The sequence below is a fragment of the Heteronotia binoei genome, chromosome 5, assembly GCF_032191835.1.
Source record: "Heteronotia binoei isolate CCM8104 ecotype False Entrance Well chromosome 5, APGP_CSIRO_Hbin_v1, whole genome shotgun sequence".
NCBI classification, from domain to species: domain Eukaryota; kingdom Metazoa; phylum Chordata; class Lepidosauria; order Squamata; family Gekkonidae; genus Heteronotia; species Heteronotia binoei.
In genome coordinates, this window is record NC_083227.1 from 151073194 (window position 1) to 151098395 (window position 25202).

Here is a 25202-nt window from a genome sequence, read left to right on the forward strand (position 1 = left end):
TGCATTTAGTTTCTCCTTAAGAGCGGCACGTACTGGGCTGAAGCATTCATGCCCTGATTGTGGTCTTTCTGGAGGCATCTGATGGACAAGTGCAAGGAGCAGGATGTTGGATTAGAAAGATTTCTGCTCTAACCCACCATGACAACAATCATAGTCTTCTGTTCTTTTCTTCTCCCCCATGCTCACCTGCTTCAGAGATAATTACTTAATTTGTAATAGGTTCTGCCAAAATCAGGGTTGTTGTAACCATGGATGAGTGACATAAGACTGTGCCACTTCACTTTGAGGGGTCTTTCATATGCATACCTGACCAACTGTGTTTCTCTCTACTCCACAGAGATTCCTGGGTGTCCTGGAATGGTTGAAAGTTGACTTGGCAAAGCATGTCTCCTCACCAGCTGCAACTCAAAGAAGTCTGTGAAGAGTCAAGCCCAAATTCAGCCCAGTTTCCCCAATTTGGGGAACTACTGCTCTTTCTCCAATACATTCCTTTATGGAGAAGAAAAGGAAAGAGCAGCTAGAAGCTGAGAAGACGGACTGAGAAATGTGGGGAAAGTGCAGTGAATGAACTGTTTTGAGGACCCAACTGGAGAAACAGAATTAGTTCTGCGAAACTATAGTATTTGAGATAGGACAGAACTGGTGAAGACTATATACATGGTGCAATGATGAAAGGCTTTTTCCAAGCTATGGGTCCCAGTGGCAGTGTAATAGTTAACACATTTCTCACCCACTCTGTCTCTACAGCAAATACCCTCGAGGGATTAAAAAAAAAAATCAAGAACACACTTTTTTTCATTACTCATTTGTGGAAGGGACACCAAATGACTGCCTTCCCGGTGGATCCAGCAGAGCGCTGACATTGTGATGTGATCTGTAGCCACCCCAAACAATTCAAATACGAGAAGAACCTTGGAAAGAATAAACAGAGAAGCACCATCACAACTCAGTTAGTTAACATTGTGCTTTCTGAGTTAGCTTCTGTTGCTGAAAGCTTTTTACTGATTCTTTTTTTCCCTTAAGCCAACGTCCCAAAGGTCATGTGATGCCACACAGCTGGAGGCAAATTATCATTCTCGTAGAATTTCAGAAATTTTGCTCACTGTATGACACATCTCTTAATGATATGTTTTCCATGCAGTCTAAGAAAGAACCGGATCTGAAAATCTCAAAATTGTATGGCAGCTGCAGTGATTTTTTTTTTCAACCTTCAGATGCTCATTGTTTTACATTTTTGGAAGCTAGTTTTTCATACATGAGCCCAAGATGATCACAGAATGAGCAAATCCTTCTTCTGAAATTTTGAGGAGAACTTACGTCAGTTACTCACCCCCATCTGGGTGCTGCTGCCAGATCGTACCCTGTGTTAGAGCAGCTGCAAAAAGGCAGCTGGACCATTCCAAACCCCTGGAGGAAATGGAAAGAAATTCTATGGAGTGTCTGAAAGAGACAGATGGATGTTGGAGAGGGAGGATTCTGCAAGGAGGAGAAAATGGGAGTAGGTGATAGAGGGTGGCTTCAGGAGAGAGAATCTTCATGGCTGTGGTTTGATACCTCTCCCTCTCTCCCTCCGCATTACGAACTCTGTTATGTAAAAATGTAACGTTTTCCAGCTCCACACAAAAATGCAGAAGAAAAGTTACTGGTTTAGTTATTCTGGCAAAGGATCTTATAAGACTTAAGGGCTGCCTGGAGCTGTCCACAAATTATGTTCAGATTTCTATGTCTGGTGCATACTATCCTTTCTGGAAGGACTGTGACGTTGCCAAGAATCAAAAGGTCTTTCAGGATTCACCTGTGTGGCTAAAGAGGAGAGATCTATGCTAACAACTGAGGGAAAGATATCGGCTAGATGACCAGCTGGTGTCTTTGCCATTTTGAATGACAAAATGATTGTATTGCTATTTACTTTTGGTGTCTGCGCAAGCATGAACTTTTACTCATCAGTCAGTTTTTAGAGACTGGACTATAAAGTGTCATGCGCGGTGAGGGGAAGGAAGGAATCCAGGCTGGGTATATTTGCTGTGAAAATGAGACATGCAGGGCTTCCACCTGTGCTGCTGTAGAGCTGTGATGAGTATTTATTTATTTATTGTATGATGCCATGAGAAGAGATTGCAGAGTTTTTAAAACCTGTTCAGATGTCCCAAAAGTGAAGAGAGGAGCAAGATTGTGCTTGCATAGAGACAAATGTCTGCAGAGAACCCTGCCTGCATACAAGAGACTGAGCATAGGTTTTGTACATACGGTTAGAACCTTGCTTTTTGTAGCATTCTCAATCAAACATATAAATGCCCATGTGCTTGTAGGGCTTTCTATTGGCATTCATCTGTACAGGTGGATATCTGAGATGGGGCCAACAGGGATAGTCCTATTTCCCTTAATGGAGGTTGAATAGTACAGCTTGTACAACTGAACAGGGCTCCGGCTCCCCCCACGGCCTCAGTTTTTTATTCTTCCTTTCTAAGGAGGAAGTCTGTGACAATGAGTGCAATGAGCCACTGGCTCCACCCAAATAAAGAGGAAGATATTGCATTACAGGTTTTTTTTTTTTAAATCGTTGAAGGATCGTTTACTTACGTACTTACGTGCAGTCTACCATTTCCTTCTAAGTGTTCAGGTCCAGAAAAGGGACCATAGAAGTACTTCTCTATACACTTCATCAGCAACCTCCCCCCATATGCATTCCCTTTCCAGCACTGCTTTCTTAGTTATGCCATGTGTAGCATGAAAAACAAATCTGATATAATACAGAACAGTCCACTGCATGCCTTCATGGAGTACAATAAGCAGGCCCAGAGCCTCAGTGGATATAAACCAGCCTAGGTTCACTGAAGTCTTTATATGTTTATCTATGCATATTTCTCCAGCTGAGGTTCTCCTCTATGACTTGCAGTCATAAGCTATGAGTCAGTCACAAACCAGCTGTGGAGGCACGCACTGCAATTAAAGTTTTCATCAATCCCTGGCACTTGACCATCTATTAGGATTTATTCCACAGAAACAGAATGACCCAACAGGACGTGTATGATTTTTTTCTACTACAGAGTTAGAATGATCATATTAAATGAGGAGTATTTTTCCTTGAAATCAAGGAGTTATTCAAGTAACTGACAATTTATGGGTTGATAAAGGCTGGATGTTATCTTGAACTTTATAATAGGGTTGCCAAGTCAAATTCAAGAAATATCTGGGGACTTTGGAGGTGGAGCCAGGAACAAGGGTATGACAAGCATAATTGAACTCCAAGGGAGTTCTGGCCATCACATTTAAAGGGACAGCACACCTTCCATAGGAAATAATGAAGGATAGGGGCACCTTCTTTTAGGGCTCATAGAATTGGACCCCCTGGTCCAATAATTTTGAAACTTGGGGGGGTACTTTGGGAAGAGGCACTAGATATTATAATGAAAATTTGGTGCTTCTACCTAAAAAAAAAAGCTCCCCCAGAGCCCCGAAACCTCCAGATCAATTCCCCATTATACCCTATGCGAATCGATCTCCACATAGGGAATAATGAAGTGCTCAGCAGACGTTTCCCCTCCCCCCACCCTGCCATTTCTGGCAACTCTGAAGCTAGAGATTGGCCTCTCTACTCATCAGTTGCTGCCAACGTCTTCAAGGTAACACAGACACACCATCCCAAGAGGAAGCCTTTCCAATGGGAGACTGAAGCCTCCGAAGGGGAAAAGCCACATGGTCCTCTGGGGGCGGGGCTTCCCCCTCCACTCCACCCGCCAGCCAGCTGACTGGGGGCGGGAAGCAGCCTGGGAAAGCGGAATAACCCCTTCTGGGACCTGGGGATTGGCAAGCCCACTTTATAAGTAACAGGGCTTTCTTTATTTTTATACCAACCTCAAATAAGCACAGCTTACATATGTGGCCATGTCTGATCCTCTTGTTCCTAAGTTTCAGGAAGTGAGCTGCAGTGATTGTCCTGGAATAGTAGTATCTTATATCATAGTAGAATCGTAGCGTCTTGTAGTATCTCGTATCTGCAAGTCCATCAAAGGGGTCTTGGTAACAGATCCATGATCCAGCTTCTGATCATCGTCCACATATGCAACAACTGAAGTTTAAAATCATAGTCACAGAGATGACTTAACAAAAATTGTAAAAGCTTGCTTCAAATGTCAAAAGAAAACCAAAGCTCAGTCTGCTGATTGTTACAGTTGATAGAATATCCTGGTTGTGTTGGCAATTTTTCACAAATGCTTCTAATATGACAAATTTATACAGGCCTATAAAATGGGGGGAGGGGGGGCACAGTGGCGGAATGCAACATGGTAAAACAACAAACCGCATTTCTAAGTCTGTCAAGAAAACACATTTGGAATGAGACAAAGTTAATGTGTGTGCTATGTCAACATATGTTTGTATTTGACAGCATTTGCATAGAAGTTCTTCTGCAGAATACCAAAGAAGTTGAAAAATTCTTCCTAGCCATGTCTTTTAAAGTACCAGAAGGAACAGGAGAAATTTTCCTAAAGTAAAAAATAAAAAGTACAATGAAAGCTGAACAAAAGGGAGATAGTGAATTGGCTGTGGTGAAAAAGGTGGATTATTTGAGGAAGGAGAATAGAAGAACATGAATTTGCGTGACTCATCAGCGTAGGCCATGTGAACAACAGAAGCAAGAAAAGGAGGAAGTAAAGGGGGAACCGGGATCCTGAAACCCGTTGAGTGCTGAGTAATCAAGTTTTCCTTTAAAAAGATTTCCCCTACACAATTTCTGCAAAATCAGAAGATTGAGAAGGCAAAGGCAGAAAGAGACGGGTCCAAAAATGTTCCTTGCAAAATAAAACTATGTTTTCTCCACTGGAAGAAAATCCATTTTGGGGGATATTAATTCAGACTTTATGGTTTCCAACAAGCTGCATGTGTAATAGCCTAAACTTATTGTTTGGAACTACTGATTATTCTCTAGATGTGATAACACCAGACACCACTGGCCACGCTGCTTCCTGTTCCATCCCTAGCAACACCAAGACTGTACTAGAACCATATTTATTTTTAACTTAGAATCATAGAGTTGAAAGGAACATTCAGGGTCATCTAGTCCAGCCCCCTGCACAATGCAGGAAATTCACAAATATCTCCCCCTATGCCTCCAGTGACCCCTGCACCATGCCCAGAAGATGGTAAAAAATCCCTCCAGAATCTCTGGCCATACTGGACTGGAGAAAATTGCTTCCTGACCCCAAAGTGGTGATCAGCATTCCCTGGGCATGTAAGAAGGGGCCACAAAAACTAAGCAATGATGCAGCCTTCCTGCTTGCCTTCTCATGAGCTGCCTAAATTCAAAGGATCAGCATTGCTGTCAGATGGCCATCTAGCCTCTGTTGAAAAACCTCCAAAGAAGGAGAGCCCACTACCTCCTGAGGAAGCCTGTTCCACTGAGGAACTGCTCTGTCAGAAAATTCTTCCTCATGTTTAGCCAAAAACTCTTCTGATTTAATTTCAACCCACTGGTTCTTGTCCAACCTTCTGAGGCAACAGAAAACAAGTCCTTCAAATACTTGAAGATGGTTATCATATCACCTTTCAGTTGTCTCCTCTCCAGGCTAAACATACCCAAGCTCCTTCAACCTTTCCTCATAGGACAGTCTCCAGACTTCTCACCATCTTAATTGCCCTCCTCTGCACAATACTCTAGGTGTGAGGCCTAACCAGAGCAGAATAATACCATCACTTCATGTGGTCTAGACACGATACTTCTGTTGATACAGCCCAAAATTACATTTGCCTTTTTAGATACCGCATCATACTGATGACTCATGTTCAATGAACAATGTAATAATATTTGTGTGGGAAATACTAGGGGAGGTGGCACCATGCAAACCACAAACATCCAAGCTACACTATGAATCCCATGAAACTGGTAAGGAACATGATGTTTGTATGCTGTTACATCTGTAATTTGCAAAGCAGATTATATGAATAATGCAAGCAGATCACAATACTGTTGCAAGCATAATGGAACAGCAAAATATATAACTACGCAATCTTATTTTAAACAAGAGATAATATAGCCACATCAGCACTGCAGACATTCCACCTGTATCCATAGCAGATGTTCTTCTGTCCACCTCCTCTCAACCATGCCTCCTCTGAATTAGCCATACACAAAAGGAACCAATTAAAACCTGGGACAGCCAAATGACTCCATGAAACTTCTGTACCTGGGTCACTAAAAAAGTACATCCAGTTAGCCAAACAGAAACTGTAGCACCCTTTTCAGAGCAGTACCAAGAACCACATGCTGCATGCAGAATTCTCTGCAGATGGGGAATATGACATTTTTGCCCACCTTCACAGGATTTCCCCTTATCTTGTTTCTGGCTGATCAACCCCTTTCACCTTCCACCTCCCTTTTTTCTTCTCTGGCTGTTCCACCCAGTAATCTGAATGTATATTGATAAATGCTGATCCAGCCCAAAGAACTGAAGGGGAAGACTAAATCCTTCTTTTTGTCCAGGTTTGGGAACAGCACATCAGAGTCTGATGGTAGTTCAAAAAAAAAAAATCAAACTGTTTTATTTAACTCTGAGGGGAAATCAGCAGGTTGGAATCAGGTGTAGGATTTATAAGGTGAACAGACAACAGGAATGAGGTAAATTGTATACAAATAAATGCCAGACAGTTTGTCTCAAATAAGTAACTGTTTCTGTTATTCAAACAGGTCTTAAAAATTTGAGGACAGAGATTTCTTGGCAGTCTCTGCTTAAATACACAAGCATAAGTTTCTTTGTCTCATAGACACTTAAGTTGATGAAGGCAGGAACATTCAGACAAGTTCCAGTTTCCTTCCTCATTCATAGGCTAAAGATTACCGTACCCTCTTCTTTTAAGAACTATTTCCTGTAGACTAGATACAGATCACCCCCTTTTCTAGGAGCTATTCCCTCAGGCTTGAATGGTGATCTTTTAGAACCACTAGAGGTGTGTGTTTGGCATAAACCAAACAAAAAAACCCTCTCAGGAACTACCTTATTGGTATTTTGGGGTATTATTTAAGAGATACAGAGATCTATATTCTGCTACTGGTATAGCTGAACCTGGAAAAAACCAGATTTCTCAGCTGTTATTCGGGTGTATTCAGCTATACCATGAGCCAGCTCCAGCTGCAAGAGAGCATCAGAATGAGTGGTGCAGAGCTGAGAGCTCCACGCCACCCCAGCTGAGCTAGCTGGCTCCTGTTGCAACTCCGTTCAAACCGAGCTGCAAGAGAAGCCAGCCCAGGATCAGACAGGGTAGTGCAGAGCTCTGAACTTCTGCTGCCCCAGCTGATCTTGGACTGGCGAGTTTACCCAGAAGGTGTTTAAATGCCTTTGGAGTTTTCCAAGCTGTGGAGTTACGCAGCTTGGACCATGATCCCTTAAAATGCCTTTTTTCCCCATTGGTTTCAATGGAGGATGGGGGGGAATCTTCTTTTCTTCAGAATTCAGGCTTGACAGAATCCCACATTTAGGTTTAAGTTTTTTTCTTTATATAATATAGTGGGTTCAATGCAGTGAAGAGGCGAGGTGGTAGTGATCAGCTCTTTACTAGGTACAGTATAGTATATGGCTGCACTCAAGGACTGAAGAACTGGGCCGAAGAGGCCAACTATATACAACTCAGGGTTCTCACACAACTATGGGGGGGCCCATGATTGGAGCAGGGCAGCAGGGATTTGGATCCTGCTGCCCATTGTTTCCAAGTCCCCAAGCTCTGTTCTAATGATTCCAATGAGCCAGGCAGGAACACCCATATAACTCTTCACTTGAGTCCTCATACACAACACTCTCCAAGCAGAAGACAGGCAGGAGGGGGGAAATGTGGCTCCCAAGCACCACTCAAGTATCAACCATTAAAGCTCTGGAAATATTAATAACTATAATGGCCAAGGAGAATGAAATGGACAGCTCACACTTCAGCTTGAATCTGACACCTAGAAGCTGACACAGAAACTTAGGGGTGTGCAAGGCTAGACTGTACCTTCCTGGAGATTTCAAGAGTTTTTTGACCCACAAAGGGGCGGGAAAACAGAAAATATAAACTCTCTCAGTACAGAGGGGCAGGTGTCCATTTTGGCCGATTCCACCTGGAGGAAGGAGCTTTCAAACCTGAGCTTCATCTTGATAACAGCCATGGCCACATGGAGCAGACAAATGGCTGCCTGCCTGGCAAAGATTCCAAGGGAATGGCAAACTTTCACCTAACTATAACTTCTATGTTAAAGAGCCCACCTTAGAACAAGAGCAGCTAGGGCATGTATAGAGCTGAGGGGCAGAGGACTGCTTGTTTCCTTTGTGTTCCTTGCTCAGCCCATTGCAGTGCAGAGAGTGTGTTTGGGGACTTTTTATTTTTAATAACCTCTTTACTATTTTGAATACTGGCAATTTTCATTGTACCACATTCACTGATTGAACACACTATTTAAAGCAGGTGTCAGGGGAAGGGAGGTAGTGAGTTGCTAAACTGATATTTACCCACAAGTGCATAAGTTCGGCAAGCCATTTCATGGCTTGGGTATCAGGAGACATGGGCACTAGACAGACACTTAGAACAGCAATGCAGAAGGAAAGCTGGGAATACTGGATCAGCATATCAAAGAAAAAGCAAGAGAGGGAAACCCTTCGAGGGGCAGGTGAGTCAAAAGAGTGTTGTGCCCACTGGGTGGAGATTCAAGGTGGCTGTTGGGCACCTATATACCTTTTCAGATAACCAGATCCTTATTTTTGCCCACTATGTAATGCTGCCTTCTTTTTTTGTGTGTGTGTGGGGGGGATGTGTGCCAAATGCTTTCATTGTCCACTGTGCCATGTGGGAACTGTAACTGTCTATAAAACTTACCCTTTGTCCCATGTCTTTTAATGTGGTAAGGATAATTTTTTGGTCAACAGGTATAACAATTTCCTAAAAATTGCAATGAACCAAAGTTATAACCGGAGATGTGTTATACCTTTAATTGTTCATCAAACAGTGACCTGTTCTCCTGTCCATGTGAAATTTGGCTGAGAGATGAATACAATCCTTAAAAATAAATCCAAACAGAAAAGAAGGAAGTTACATCCAGAAGTATGTTTTGCATAGTAAACAAAGGGAGGGGAGGAATAAACGTAACAATGAAAATGAGTGGAAATGATAATGAACAAATCAAATTTCTGAAATGAAAACAAAGAAGAAAATGTGTGCACCTCGTCTTCATCAAGCACTTCCGGTCTCTAAAATCCAAGGGGAAATTCAACTGAGGAGGATTTCAGAAATCTCATAACTGAGGATCAGCAAAATCCCCTGTCTGTATCCCTGCTGAAAGTTAAATCCTTACCACTGAAATCAAGATTCCACCTGTATTACTCACCAGGTGGTTACTTAGAGCTTTTTCCCGTCACTAGCTCCACATCTCACTATGACAACTGTTGCTACTGACTCAGGTCCTTGGTATACCTTGCCTGACGCATGAGTCATGAAATGCCTACCATTGTTGTGTTAGAACACAGTCTTGCAAGAGCCATAATTTCCTATTGTAAAGACAGCCATTTCTTCTCTGCTTTTTGTAGAAAGCTGTCATGGCACTTCACATAACCGTCTTCGGTCCCAGCATCTACATGCAGGAGAGAAAGTGACTTTTGGACATTCATCAGTACAGCATTTGCTTACAATCATACAGACTCCTACAAGTCTCTTTGCTTTGTGAGTTTTAAGGGCGTCAAGGTTGCTGCTAAGTTTCCTAAGAAGACAAAAGAACAAATGTCGAAGTGTTGTTTTCCAAAACAGTAACTATTTAACATCCCCTGATTTACTTTGCAGTCTTTCAAAAATATTTTCTAATGGTTCTCAAAGACCTGAAGTCTAAAAACCTCTTTACAATCCCTGAAAATAGCTGTTGCTTCACCTTCCTTTTAGGAGTCAACTGCAATAAAACCCCCAGCTTCATCCTTTCATGGTTAGATGTGCAAATGTGAATTATGGTAGTTTAAATGGGTTTTGATGGGTCCATGTAAAATTGCTTTACGCAGCTTTAGTTAAAGAGCCTTGTTAAGCTGATGAAGACGACAGCCCTTGCAAACAGTACTGCCCAAGTGGGACCATTTTATTAATATATTTAATCTTCTGAACAGGAAAACAGCTTTTATTCATGTACACACCACACAAAGGACTGTTTTCTATATTAGTCACCTCTGTCTTCCAGCTAACTCATTCTCTTGTTCTAACTCGTTGCCCCTGTTCTTAAAGTACAAAAAGAATCCGTGTAACAGGATCACAACATCTGCTTTTGTGAAACTGACTGGTTTTAAGAGCACGGCAATAAAAGTGATTGCGCTGAATCTCTATTCAGTCATACCATTAGTTTCCGTAATGTTAAATAATAACGAAGATTAGGTTGCATAAATTTATAATATTCAAGAAAAAACATCAGTGCAGTTTGAGACGCAGCCTTGCTTGGAGGCAGAGGTATCTTGTCATGAGCCAAGAGAAAATGTGGTGTATAAATATATTTAAAAAAAAAATATTACCCATATAAGTATGTACAAATTTAGCCAACAGAAAGCGAACATTGTCGGATTTATATAATTTTATTAGTTTTAATTAGAAAAGAAAAGGCATAAAAAGGGAAGGGAAGGAGAGCATACACAGAATAGGAAAATGGGGGAGGGGAAAAGAAAAATACAGATACATCAATTAAATCTACCTTCAAATAAGATATCCAATTCAATCTACCTGCAAGTATAAAATTCTCCATCCGTTTTGCCGTTTTTATCTTCCATTATAAAACATTTTTACCAAACTATTATTTGCAATACGAGTCTAAACATTTCTTCCTCCACACATATAAATCCACACAAGTCAGAGCAGTCTCAACACAAAGCTTACCACTTTGGCTTAAACTTTAAAAAAAAAATCCGAAGTGATTTAACAGATTGGCCCTATCCTCATTAACAGAAACACGAAGAATGTATATCTTTATCCTTAAGGAAAAAAAAAAACCTCAAACAAAAAGAATACAACCTGGTATTACATCTGTTTCAATATCAACAGTTTCTCCTGAAAAGCATTATTATTAAACAAGTCTATCAATTTACATAACATCTGTATTGTCTATCTTTTTAACAATTAGTCCATCTCTTGATTCCCTATTAAGTTAGGGAAAACAACTTTTAAGATCCAAAGGTAAAACTCTCCAACCTGTTCTTATTAATCTTTACCTACCCAGCTTTCCAAAATAAAAACATTTCAGTAAATCCTTCTTACTGAAAAAAAAAAAAATTCCTCCTAACTTATAAGATTGCCCATATTTATAACAAACATAGAGACTAACATCGTTATCTATTTAAAAAAAGTTCAGCAATTTGTGAAGAAATTATGTTATCTGCCTTCTTAAAACTTAACCTAGAACAAATCCGTGTCTAAGTCACACGGAGCCAGTTTAAAACCCAGCTCTGTAACTGTCTTCAGGACAGCCTGCCTTGGCGGGAGGGTGGGATATAAATCAAATAAATAAAAATTAAAAATAAAAATAAATTGATGTTACAAGACCCGCAAGGCCTTGTGGGAGGTATCTCATTCCCCCTATTTCCTCTTTCCCTTTCCTTAAAGCCCGTATAGCCTTCCCCCTTTCCCTGCCTTCTTCTCTCCTCCCCACTGACCAGCCAACTTAACTTTATCTCCCCCACACACACCATCTTCCATTTTCCCTCCTCTACAGTTGTGTGGTGAGGTACCAACAAGGACTTGCAAGGGGCACTTCAGTGTGTCCTGTAGGGTGGCCAGATCATCCCGGTCACCCGGGAAAGTCCCGATTCTGGCCCCCAATTCCCGCCTCCCGGGCTGGCTATACCGGGACCATTAGAGATCCCGGTTTAGCCAGCGGGGAGCCGGCGGGCCGCGCGCGCGGTCGGGAAAGGCGGCGAGTGAGGGACCGAGCGTCCCTGCGCGTGTGCACGGCGGTGTGGTGGGCTCTGCGCATGCGCGGGGCCAGGAGAGTGGGCGGCGTAGGGCCCGCCACACCGCTGTGCGCACGCGCAGGGACGCTCGGTCCCTCACTCGCCGCCTTCCCCGACCGCGCGCGCGGCCCGCCGGCTCCTCTCGCTGGCGTAGGGCCCCGGCGGCGGCAGAGCGGGAGGCGGCAGAGGTGGCGGCGGAGGCCGTGGCCGGAGTGGGAGGCGGGCCGGTGGCGCCTGCGGTGGCGGCGGCGTGGCGGGAGGCCCCGGGTCGGTGGGCTCGGCCGCCTCCTCCTCAGCCGCCGCCAGCCCCGCCAGCAGCGCCGCCAGCAGCATCAGCCACCGCTGCGCCTCCTGGGTAGCCCGCCCGCCCGGAGGGGAGGCCGCGCCCTGGGAGAAGGTAAGCTGGCAGGCAGGGAGGGGGCCGAAAGCAGGGGGGCAGCTGGCGGGAGGGGGCGGCCGGCCTTCCTTCCTACGCACCAGTCTGTTCAGGAGTATTCTGGCAAGGATTTTGCCTGTGATGGAGAGCAGGGTTATCCCCCGGTAGTTATCCCCCGGTAGCAGTCTGACTTTTCTCCTTTGTTCTTCTGTAGAGTGATGATGATTGCATCGCGAAAGTCCTGTGGTAGTTTGCCTTGTTCCCAGCAGGTGGCAAGTACTTTGTGAAGTGTGCTATGTAGTACTGTGCCCCCATGCTTCCAGATCTCTGGTGGGATTCCATCAACTCCTGCTGCCTTGCCACTTTTCAGTTGCTTGATGGCTTTAACAGTCTCTTCTAGGGTGGGGATCTCATCCAACTCTGTTTTCACTGGTTGAAGTGGGGTGAGGTGGATTGCTGAATCTTGAACTACGCGGTTGGCACTGAAGAGAGCCTGAAAATACTTCGACCACCAGTTCAGTATGGATGCCTTGTCTGTGAGGAGCACTTGGCCTTCTGCACTACGCAAGGGACTCTGAGCCTGATATGATGGGCCATATACTGCCTTCAGGGCTTCGTAGAACCCTCTTAAATCACCAGTGTCTGCACACAGCTGGGTTCTCTCTGCAAGCTTGGTCCACCACTCGTTCTGAATGACTCGAAGCTTGCGCTGGAGGTTGCTACATGCAGCGCGAAAGATTTCTTTTTTACCGGGACAGGAGGGCTGAGCAAGATGTGCTTGGTAGGCAATCTCTTTTTCGCTAGTAATTCTTGGATCTCTTGATTGTTCTCGTCAAACCAGTCCTTGTTTTTCCTTGTGGAGAACCCAAGGACTTCTTCAGAGATCAACAGGATGGTAGTTTTTAGGTGTTCCCAGAGTGCTTCTGGAGAAGGGTCTGTGGGGCAACTGGGGTCCTCAATTCTTGACTGGAGTTTTGCCTGGAAGGCAGTTTTAACTTCGGCTGACTGAAGGCTGCCAACCTGAAGCTTCCTCCGAGGGATACCTCCTCTCCTGGGTGTGGGTTTAAAGTGAAGACGGAGATTGCAGCGTACAAGATGATGATCCGTATGACATTCCGCACTGGGCATTACTCGGGTGTGTAAGACATCTCGAAGGTCTCTCTGGCGCACCAGAATGTAGTCGATAAGGTGCCAGTGCTTGGACCATGGGTGCATCCAGGTTGTCTTCAGGCTGTTCTTCTGCTGAAAGATAGTGTTGGTGATGGTGAGCTGGTGCTCCGTGCAGAATTCTAGCAGGAGACGCCCGTTATCCTTGCAGTTGCCAATGCCGTGTTTGCCAAGTACTCCTTTCCAAGCTTCCGAGTCTTTACCTACTCTGGCATTGAAGTCGCCAAGGATGATCACCTTGTCCTCTGTAGGGGTCTTCTGTACGAGGTTGCGTAGATCAGCATAGAACTTGTTCTTTTCTGCAGGATCTGCTTGAAGGGTTGGGGCATACACACTGAAGAGTGTTGCATGCTGCTTGTTTTGAAGTGGGAGGCGCATGGACATGATGCGATCTGAGTGACCTGTTGGCAGGTTTTTGAGTTTGGAGGCAATGGAGTTCCTGACCATGAAGCCAATGCCAGAAAGGCGGTTCTCAGCCTTTGACTTACCCAACCAGTAGAGGGTATAGCCAGCACCATGTTCTTGAAGACTACCTTCCTCAGGGAAACGGACCTCACTGAGAGCTGCTATGTCAATATTCAACCTGAGAAGTTCGTGGGCAACTAGAGCAGAGCGTCGTTCAGGGTGACCACTGTCTACTGTGTCAAGCATGGTTCTGATGTTCCAACACGCAAGCTTAAGTCTTTGCACACTTTGTGAGGCAGGTGCATGCCTTTTCTTTGTTGTTATTTTTTGACCGCAAGTAAGGATGCCCGTTGACCGCGGCTAGCCAACTGGGGTGGGGGAGACGAGCTTTGTTTAGGCCACCTTTTCTAGGCCCCTCTCCGTGTGGAGCAAGCAGTGCTGTCCCTAGATAAGGCTGCTTGGTCATTCAGGGTGCTGCCGAAAGATGCTTTCGTCTCTGGGTCAGCATCAGGCGACCAATACCCTGAACCGCCTACATGCAGGATCGGGACTGCGGCTTCCAGCGGCATCTTCCACCTGCCGTTTCGCCCCTTGCCCATCGCTGCAGGACTTGGTGTGTTGTGGGTTGTGGATGTGGATATGCCCTTCAGGCCTGCGCAGAGGAATTTTTAGGTGAAGCACAGTGTGCGCAGTACTGGCTCCACCCTTTCACCTTGGGGTCATCTGCCATGGCCCAGTAAGCCAGGACGCCGGCAGTGAGTCCTCCAGGTGGTAGGTGTTACATTAACGAGCTCTATCTGCCCGGGTTTGATGTTAGAGTTTTCCTTCTCTTGGCTGGCGAGGTTGGTGAGCCCAGCCTGCCCATCCGGTTATACCGCCGGACATTCGGTCGCACCATGACGTGGCAAACTCTGTGAGAAATGGGGGGGACCAGCGTGAAGGTGTTGCCATGGATGCAGTAATGCAGGAGAGGCCATTGCAGTGACCATCTGCCAGGCATAGCCGGACAGTGACCACGCGGCGTTCACTACACCGGGAAGGAGAGGCTATGTATTGCACATACACTTTCCCTGGGGGGGGCAGGATACCCAAGAGGGAGCCCACCCCTCCCACCCCCCACCGCTACACCAAACTGGCTCTTAATAAAACATTTAGGGAATGTTTTATTAAGTGTCAGAATAGGTTAGGACTTAGAACTGCTCTGATAAACTGTTCTTTTAAAAACAAACAAACAAACATTTTATTGAGTTTATTACTAAATATTTATGCAAAACAAGAACATTGCAGCATTGTACAACTTTGTGATAAGATATTGAACGTATAAGGTGCATGGACCATCATACAAAAATACTTCTCAGTTATGTTGCATTAAATAAATAGGTCATAGCATCCAAACAATCTTGCTTTTGGAATAGATCATACAATCTTTTTAATATCAGATATTAAGCAAGTTCATTTGAACCAATTTTTAGGAATCACATTGTGAGAAGACAACCTAATAGAGGAAATCACTTTTGTACAAATTTGGAGTATATATCCATGTTGCTTTTTTGTTCTATGATCAGTGATTTTTCCCATTATATTAGGGTTGCCAGGTCCAACTCAGGAAATATTTGGGGGTTTTGGGGTAGAGTCTGGAGACTTTGGGGATGGAGTCTGGAGACATTCCCATTCCCTAAAAAAAAAATAAAAAAAAATACAGCAGTGCCATTCCCCTGAATAGAGCCTTCATTTCCTTGTCCTCATTGTTTGCCTTCAAAGGGTTCCCCAGCAGCTGCACTTCCACTAAATGAAAGTGAAATTTGTCATACCTCTCCCTGCCCAGTCCCTTGCCAGGCTTTGGTAGCATTTCCAAGCATGGCTTTATTAAAGGACACAAACACTCACAAAGCAGCTAAAATAAACACAAACAGTTTGCAAGCTCACAGTTTTGTGATCTCACTGGGGCAATTTACTTACAGGAGTTGCTGACTTTAACAATCTGCTGTATTTAACCACCTTCTTCAGACAAACACAGGAAAATGAAAGAAATGAACAGAGCAATCTAGGGGTTGGAGTTTTCCTCCATCACATAATCAGGTTCTAGTTAACTCTTTTCTATCTGTTTTCCAATCGAAACGACTTCTGAAATGAATGCAAAACAAACCAGTGGGATTCTGCTCTTTTCCTTTCTCATATGCTTCACACTCACCAGGAAGAGCCATCTGGTTCTGCCTGCTTGCTCCACCCCATACAGCTTTCCTCTTGCTGAGATTTAAAGGCACATCATGGCCGTCAGGGTGGAGCTTTCCCACCAGTCAGTTGCCTGGTGGCATGGAGAAGCCTACAAAACCAGGGGATCCCCCACCCAGACCTGGGGACTGGCAAGCCAACATTATAGACAGATTCCATATCTTGTTCTGCTACATAATTATGGAAGGCTCTGGCTTGTCTCTCCATTTAACGTTTAGGAAAGCAGAACAAAGTGTGAGTCTAGTGGCACCTTTAAGACAAAGTTTTATGCAAGGTATAAGCTTTAGTGCACACACACACAGTTTTTTCAGATGCATTAAAAAAGAAGTTACCAATTCATACATATAGGTAGAGGGTAAGTCACAAATCAGCATACAGCATAATAAAAGTGTTTAATAGTGTTTAATGATAAGACCAATTCTGCCATCTACATCTACTCTGGAGAGTAAGTTTGCTTATTCTCAAACGTGTTAAATCAGGAGGGAACTCTGGGTGTGCACCTATAACTGTTCTGTACATCTCCCAGTGGCAGAGAAGGAGAAAGAAAGGGGGTTAAAAATGGCAATTAGAGTAATTAAATCCTGTAATACTGACACAATGTAAACCGTATCACAAAAAGAACTGTGCACTGATGCTGCGTTGTTATATAAGAGCAGCAGAGACTAACTGATATGTAAATAAATAAATCTTCTTCACTGTTTATATAAAAATCCTGCCTCAGAGATCTCTGTATTCTATTTGCTCATCACAAAACTTACCTCATGGCAGCAAACCCAAAGCCTGTATATTTGCCACCATTAGAATACCTGGTAACAGAGGAGAAGGTTCATAGTTTAAAGCTGTGTGGATCCCTTCAGTAGTTAGAAAAGGCCTGTAACGTAACTATCTCATTTTTTACTCTTCCTAAACAGAAAGTAGCACATTAGCCCTCAGTCACATTTTTTGCTCAGTCTTGCCCAGATCCCTGCCTCCGACGTCCTGTCCCAACATAGCTTTTGTCCAACATACCCTTTTGGAGTGGTCAGAGCAAACCCCTCCTCCCGTTTTTGCCAGCAGAACAGCTGGTTGGATGCAACCCAAAATAGGTGAGGTTCAGTGCCAGATTAAACTCTGTGGAGGTCCCTAGGCAGTCAAAATCTTGGGGCGGAGTGGGAGGGGGGCTCACAAATTATCTCCTAATATCTCCTGCAGGCACCGTCTCAAAAGCCCCTTTGAAAAAGCTGCGGGGGAGAGGCAGAGAGAGGAAAACTGCCCCCCTAAAGGCATGGGGGCCATAGGCCGGTGCCTACTCAGCCTATTTGTTAATCCAGCCCTGGTGAGGTTCTTAAATAATTCCAGATCCTACTTTTCCTTAAATTTTTCCAAGTTAGCATTTTAACATAGACATTCTGCTTCACAAAACATTATTCTGCTAGCTCTCAGGCAATGACAATGAATCAAATGTACCAGTCACTCATCCTTGAAGAGTTAGAATAAGATCTAGTTTGCATAATATGGTTAACCACTGTAAAATTTATTTTCAAAGCCACGTGCATGTGAAAGTCCAAGTTTTTCCTTCATAGTTCTGGGGTGCACAAGGTTTTAGCAGATATGTTCATTCAAATGGCAACCAATACAAAGGCTCAAAGGAAAGTCAATAATCTTTACTTGGAACATACATTCTCTTTAGAATGAGCCAAGGGATAGGCTGTAATTAGTGATGGGATTTATATGTTTTGAATTTTAGATGAATGATCATTTCATATTTAGTGTGAAGAAGAAGATATTGGATTTATATCCCGCCCTCCACTCTGAAGAGTCTCAGAGCGGCTCACAATCTCCTTTACCTTCCTCCCCCACAACATACACCCTGTGAGGTAGATGAAGATATTGGATTTATATCCCGCCCTCCACTCCGAAGAGTCTCAGAGCGGCTCACAATCTCCTTTACCTTCCTCCCCCACAACAGACACCCTGTGAGGTAGATGAAGATATTGGATTTATATCCCGCCCTCCACTCCGAGGAGTCTCAGAGCGGCTCACAATCTCCTTTACCTTCCTCCCCCACAACAGACACCCTGTGAGGTAGATGAAGATATTGGATTTATATCCCGCCCTCCACTCCGAAGAGTCTCAGAGCGGCTCACAATCTCCTTTACCTTCCTCCCCCACAACAGACACCCTGTGAGGTAGATAAAGATGTTGGATTTATATCCTGCCCTCCACTCTGAAGAGTCTCAGAGCGGCTCACAATCTCCTTTACCTTCCTCCCCCACAACAGACACCCTGTGAGGTGGGTGGGACTGGAGAGGGCTCTCACAGCAGCTGCCCTTTCAAGGACAACCTCTGTCAGGGCTATGGCTGACCCAAGGCCATGCTAGCAGGTGCAAGTGGAGGAGTGGAGAATCAAACCCGGTTCTCCCAGATAATAGTCTGCACACTTAACCGCTACACCAAACTGGCTATGGATACACCACTTAATAAGCTTGACAATTTAATGTAACAGTTCAGCTTGGTTTTCTCTTTACTCTACATGATAAAGCAGATTATTTATGATTCCATCCTCCATTTGTTAAAAAAAAAATCTTCAAGCCGCTATAAGGGTGGGTCTTGTTTTAATTCAAGGCCATGGCACTGTGGGAGGACACCCTTCCCTGCCTAAGTTGCTATTTGAATTCACAGATAAAAGATAAACATAAAGGTATCTGTATGTTTCTCCTCACAACAAAACAAAGTAGACTTCTTTGCCTTTCCTCACAGGGAAGTGCTTCAACACTTAACCATATTAATTGACCTTTCCTGCTGTACAGTATTGAAACACAGTAAGCCAAACTGTACATAATTTTTAATATACAGCAGACTATAGTTGTGTTAAAGTCTGTCCTGAGCACAGAATTTGCCTTTTTCACCGCTACTGCATACTGAGTCAACATTGTCATTGCATTATCATCCTTGGTCCCAAAGTATTTCCTGATCATTCTCTGCCAGTTCATACTTCATTGGTGTATATTTAAAAGAAGTATTTTTTTCTGGCCAATTTGCATCACTTTAGATTTACTTTCATTAATCATTATTTGCCATATTATTGTAATTTATCCAGTTTGAAGAGAGACTTTTGGAGGTCTTCCCAATCTCTTCGTGTCTTCACCGTTCTGAATAATTTGCAGTTATCTGATTCCAATTTGCTGTCTTTGAGGAACCCCTCTACCCTGTTTTAAGAATTGTTCATTTACTCATTTCTGTCGTTTAACCAGGTTGTACCCCATGAAAAGACGCATCCCATAATTGCTAGGCTTTCCTCAGTAATCTTTACTAAATAGCTTTTTGAAAAGCTTTTTTGGAAGTCCAAGAATATGGTAATATCTATACCAATTGGATCTTCTGTAGCTGAGTCCTTATTACTAGGTGAAGAATTTTAAAATGGTTTACATTTACATTACTTGCACTATTTAATTTAATTTCAATTTCATTTTCCAATTTATACCCTGCCCTATCCCACAAGCAGACTCGGGGTGGCTTACTACATTAAAACAACATTAAAATGAAGCATATCAAACATTAAACAACATCATATCTACAGATATGACAAGTCAGATCCAAGAACCAGTCGTTTAAACAAAGAGCTGAGGTGGTTTTTATTTCTCTACATTGAAAATGGCAAGCCTCCTTCTAGTTTCCTACGACCAGTTTTGGACATAGCCAATGGTACTAAGAGGAATGTTCTACATCTGGACAAAGTTCTGTTGAAATCCTGGCATCTGCATTATGATAGCGCTGGTCTCTATGCGGCAGAATATGTAATAAATCTACCATATGGATATTCACTAAAGAAATGGGATGCCACGCTTCCAGTTCATATAGTTCATCTCATTTTAACCTGCTTATTGATGCTTTAAAGGGTACTAAACACCACATGTTGGTGATATTTAACAATATGGCAGTGGTGCATATTAATTAGCACATTGACATTTATTTGGAAAGCTTAAACAAATGGTCAAACCATGAAACAACAGGACATAACATGGTACGCTTTTTTCTTTTTTGCTTTCCTGAATAGTAAACAGATTTCTCTTCTTTTTCTGTTAATGAAGGCTGTGGGAGAATGTGCCTGCTCTGGCTTGCAGGCCCTATTTCACCCTGCCCTCCATTTTTCTCAACACCTGGAGAGACCTTTCATTCTCAGGTAGCTCCCCACCAATACTCCCTCCAAGGTGTGGAGTCTTGTGAGCAAAAATCCTACATTGTGAGCTACAGGCGTTAGAGTTGTGAACTACTGCATGAATTAGTTTGCTCCGAGGCCATTTTTCCTGAGCTAAGACAAAACGGTGTGAGCTGGAGACTAGGAAACTATGAGCTAGTTCACAGTAGGGTTGCCAAGTCCAATTCAAGAAATATCTGGGGACTTTGGGGCGGAGCCAGGAGACTTTGGAGGCAGAGCCAGGAGCAAGGGTGTGACAAGCACAATTGAACTCCAAGGGAGTTCTGGCCATCACATTTAAAGGGACAGCACACCTTTTTAAATGCCTTCCTTCCACAGGAAATAATGAAGGATAGGGGCACCTTTTTGGGGCTCATAGAATTGGATCCCCTGGTCCAATCGTTTTGAAACTTGGGGGGTATTTTGGGAGAAGCACTAGATGGTACACTAAAAATTTGGTGCCTCTACCTCAAAAAATAGCCCCCCCAGAGCCCCCAATACCCGTAGATAAATTCCCCATTATTCCCTATGGGAATCGTTCTCCATAGGGAATAATAGAGTGCCCAGTAGACATTTCCCTCCCCCCACACTTTCTAAAATGGGGGGAGGGCCTCCAAACCAGGGAATCCCCTGCCCCCTCCCTCTCACACACAAATACTTACTGGGTTTTGTTCCTGCAGAACTTTACTTGCTCTGAAAACTGAAAGCAAAACAAAGGGAGAGGCCGTTTTCTGACGAAACTGTTACTGACCCTTTCCCATGAAGCCCTTCCTGTTTCTTGCTTCCTGCTCAGCCATAAAGGCACACATTTTAAAAACGGACCTGTTTGCAGGTTTCTAAACCTGCAGGAGCTCTCAAACTATATGGTGACTGTGGGGGTGGGGCTTCCCCCACCGGCCAGCTGGCTGGGGGCGGGGGAAAGCTTGTAAAAAAGGGGGATCTCCCGTTGGGACCTGGGGATTGGGAAGCCTATACCATATAACATCAAACTCTGCCGAAATATCGCCGATAACACCAAGATACATCTTTTTAAACCATTTGCGTTATTTGAACTGCTGTTGGAGCTGACGGCGAGCGCCTTAGGGCTTTGTCTCGCCCCCTCCTCCCGGAGAAAGAACGTGAAAAGCCCTCTCTTCCCGGAGAAAGAACATGAATGCTGATGGCGAATGTCTCAGGACTTTGTTCCCCCCCCCCTCCCAGAGAAAGAACGCGAAAAGCCCGCTCCTCCCAGAGAAAGAACATGAATGCACTTATCAGCGAGGGCTGCCTAACGACGCCGATGTTGAGGTGGTGAGAGGCGGCGCGGCCCGGAATGCGAGCAGCTGCAGCCTGGGAGTGAAGGCTAGTTGGGACCATGCTGATGGGTATAAGGCGAGGGCGCGGGCAGCGCTCGGGAAAGTGCGGGCGGTGCTTGGAGGAGTGATTGACAGCGTTTTCTTACACGAGGGTGCTCAGGCTTGGGAGAGCTACACGGCGGCATTGGGGAAGTACTGGAAGTGAGGAAAGTGACGGGACGAGCGGCGGCCCCCTGGTGAGCGAGGCCGAAGGTGTATAGGCCTGAAGAGCTTCACGGCGGCCCCCAGTGTAACTGTGAGAAAGGTGGGGCGAAGTACCAGGGTAGCTAGGCTACCAGTGGGACGACGGCCCCTTCTCCCCTCCCCTGAAAACTGAAGACCAGAGGTAGAAGAACAAGAGCTGGGAGCAGGCCGAGACCGCCGACGAGGCGAGGTGTGAGTGGAGGTTGTTTGGTGGAAAAGGAGAGGGGGATTATAAATCCAACTAGCAGTCTTGGGTCCCTGGGGCAGTGGCTGCGGGACGGCAGGGACACGGGGGGAGATAGTACCTCCCTGGGCCCCTGGTGCTGCGCAGAGGCTGCCTCGGGTTCTCAGACTGCATGACCCCCTTCCCTTGTTACCTCGCTGCCACCCTCCAACAATAAGAACTATGCTCTCACACTGCTCGAGAATAAGAACTAAACTCTCTATTTTTTGCTTGCCTTGCACCTTCCGGACACGACCGCACTTTAATAATACAAAAGAAGAACTTTGTATTTTATTGCACCGTCACTTTATAAATAGCTGCACTTTGCCCTTTAACTCTATTGTTCTTAACTACCAATTCTGTAAAAGTAGATAATTAACTATTTATTGGTCTTTTAACTAGTTTTAATTAGCTACGTTGTTATATTATTGGCAAATTAATAAGAGATGAGGATTAGGGGTAGGGGTTTTAATTAAGGAGCCAAGGGATTTATTAATTTATTAATCTTAGCTAAGGAGTTAGTGGGGGTTAGTTGAAGGACTTAATTTGGAATTAAATTTGAGAATTAATGGATTGGTAGTTGGCATTAGTGATCGATTAGAACATAAGAACTAAAAGAGGTTAGAGGTATTTTTTACTACCAGCTATTGAGCTGGTGTTCACCAGGAGTTGATGATTGGCCTGGGGATTCCGGTACTCCTGGGGAGGGGAAGGTATGACGGTGGGAACAGGCAGATTCATAGGTGAAGGGGGCCGAGACGTAGTGGTGCTCAGCCACCTTCCAGCCTGTGTCCCATCCCGATGGTGACAGGTAGTGTGGCCAGACAAATGTACTCGCCTCCGTCACTGGTGTTATGTAATGCCAGGTCCATTAACAATAAGACCATGATCCTTCGAGATTTCCTGCTGGAGCAGAATGCGGACCTGGCTTGCGTGACCGAGACCTGGGTGCGGGAGGGGGAGACTGTGGCTCTCTCCCAAATGACCTCCCCGGGATACTCGGTTTTCCACCAGTCCCGGACTAGCGGGCGGGGGGGAGGAGTGGCACTGCTCATACGAGAGGCTTACTCCTTCAGGGCTCTCCCGGCCCTGGAGATTCCAGGCGTGGAATGTGCCGGCCTGATGTGGGACGTTGGGGAGGGGTTGGCGATCTGGCTGGTGTACCGACCGCCTAACGCACCGGCTAGCGCCTTACCATCCCTGATGGAGGTGGCGGCGGGCTGGGCATTGGAGTACCCTAGGCTATTGGTCTTGGGTGTCTTCAACGTCCATGCCGACGACGCGGCTTCCAGTCAGGCGTTGGACCTAGTGTCATCCATGGCGACACTGGGACTCTCCCAGGTTGTTACAATGCCCACTCATCAGGCGGGACACATGTTAGACCTGGTTTTCGCGGCGGGAGTTTTAGTGGACGATATTGCTACTATAGCAGTGCCATGGTCGGATCACTATGCCCTCAAGGCTCGTGTGGAGGTGTCACCCCAAGCCTGTTTAGGCGGAGAGCGTATTTTAGCTCGCCCGCGGAGCCTGATGGATCTGGAACGGTTCCTAATGGCTCTACGGGATTCCTGGCCCACTGGCGACTCCCTGGATGACCTGGTAGAGTCATGGAACGATGGACTCTCTAAGGCCATTGAGGAGGTCGCACCTAGGCGCCCTCTGTGTCCCCATTTGAAGCCGTCACCTTGGTTTAACCAGGAGTTGCGGCAGCAAAAACGGGGACTCAGACGACTAGAGAGACAATGGCGGCGTACTCGAGATGAAGTGACTCGAACATCCTATAGAGAGAGTTTGAAATCCTATGAGATGGCAGTCAAAGCCGCAAAGAAAACATACTTTGCGACTAAGATTGCGTCCGCAACTTCGCGCCCGGCACAATTATTTGACATAATTCGGAATCTTACAACACTGCCACAAGGCAGACCAAATTCTACTGAATTGGAGATCGGCTGTGAGGCTTTTGCGAATTTTTTTGCGGATAAGATCGCATCACTCCGCCCCGACCCCCCCCCCCCCCGCTATACTTGAGGCAGTTAGTGAAACCAGGGCTCCGGGCCTGTCTTCGGATTGTGTGCTGGATGGCTTCGGTCCTCTCAGCCTGGAGGAAGTTGACAGGATCCTCTTATCTGCACGCCCAACAACTTGCAATTTGGACCCTTGCCCCTCCTGGCTTATTAAATCTTGCCAGAGGGAGCTTAGATATCCTATACGGGATATCATAAATAGATCCCTGATGGAAGGGCATTTTCCAACGCCGCTCAAAGAGGCAGTGGTCCGCCCCCTCTTGAAAAAACCAACCTTAGACCCGGCCCAATTGGCGCATTACCGGCCGGTCTCAAACTTGCCCTTTTTGGGCAAGCTTATTGAGAGGGCAGTGGTGATGCAGTTACAGACTTTCCTGGAGGACGCTTCCGTCCTCGACCCACTCCAGTCCGGCTTCCGCCCGGGTCATGGGACTGAGATGGTGTTGGTCGCCCTGGTGGATGACCTTCAACGGCATCTGGATCGGGGCGGCTCGGCGATGCTGATGTTGTTGGACCTGTCGGCTGCATTCGACATGGTTGACCATCAGTTACTGACCTACTGCCTCGCCGACGTGGGGATTCAGGGGTTAGCTTTACAGTGGCTTTCCTCCTTCCTTGACGGTCGGGGACAAAGGGTCACGATTGGGGGTGAACTATCCCAGAGGCGCACGCTTGATTGCGGAGTGCCTCAGGGGGCAGTTCTCTCCCCAATGTTATTTAACATCTATATGCGTCCCCTTGCCCAGATTGCCCGAAGGTATGGGCTGGGTTGTCACCAGTATGCTGACGACACCCAGCTCTATCTACTTATGGACGGCCGACCGGTCTCAGCCCCAGAAAATCTAGACCAGGCACTACAGGAAGTGGCTGGATGGCTCAGACTGAGCGGGCTGAGGCTAAATCCGGCGAAGACAGAGGTCCTTTGCTTGAGTCGTTGGGGTCCGGGGAGGGAAACCCCCCTACCAGCTTTTGAGGGTGCGCCGCTGATAGCGGCGGACAGGGTCAAAAGCCTGGGGGTACTATTGGAGCCCTCCTTAACGATGGAGGCTCAGATAGCAGCCAACGCCAAGTCCGCCTTTTTCACCTTAGGCGGGCAAGGCAGTTGGCCCCCTTCCTGGAGTGCGACGATC

At 45.4% G+C, this 25202-nt stretch overlaps 1 protein-coding gene across 1 annotated transcript in view; it reads left to right on the forward strand.

The window, feature by feature from the left end:
- The window catches only part of ADRB2 (adrenoceptor beta 2), a 119726-nt gene extending 119098 nt beyond the window's left edge, over positions 1-628 (forward strand). The window contains exon 2 of the mRNA XM_060240591.1: positions 338-628. Within this exon, the coding sequence (XP_060096574.1) occupies positions 338-372 (35 nt within the window). The 3' untranslated portion in view covers positions 373-628. The remainder of the gene's footprint in view (positions 1-337) is intronic.
- The last annotated feature ends 24574 nt before the right edge of the window (positions 629-25202 follow it).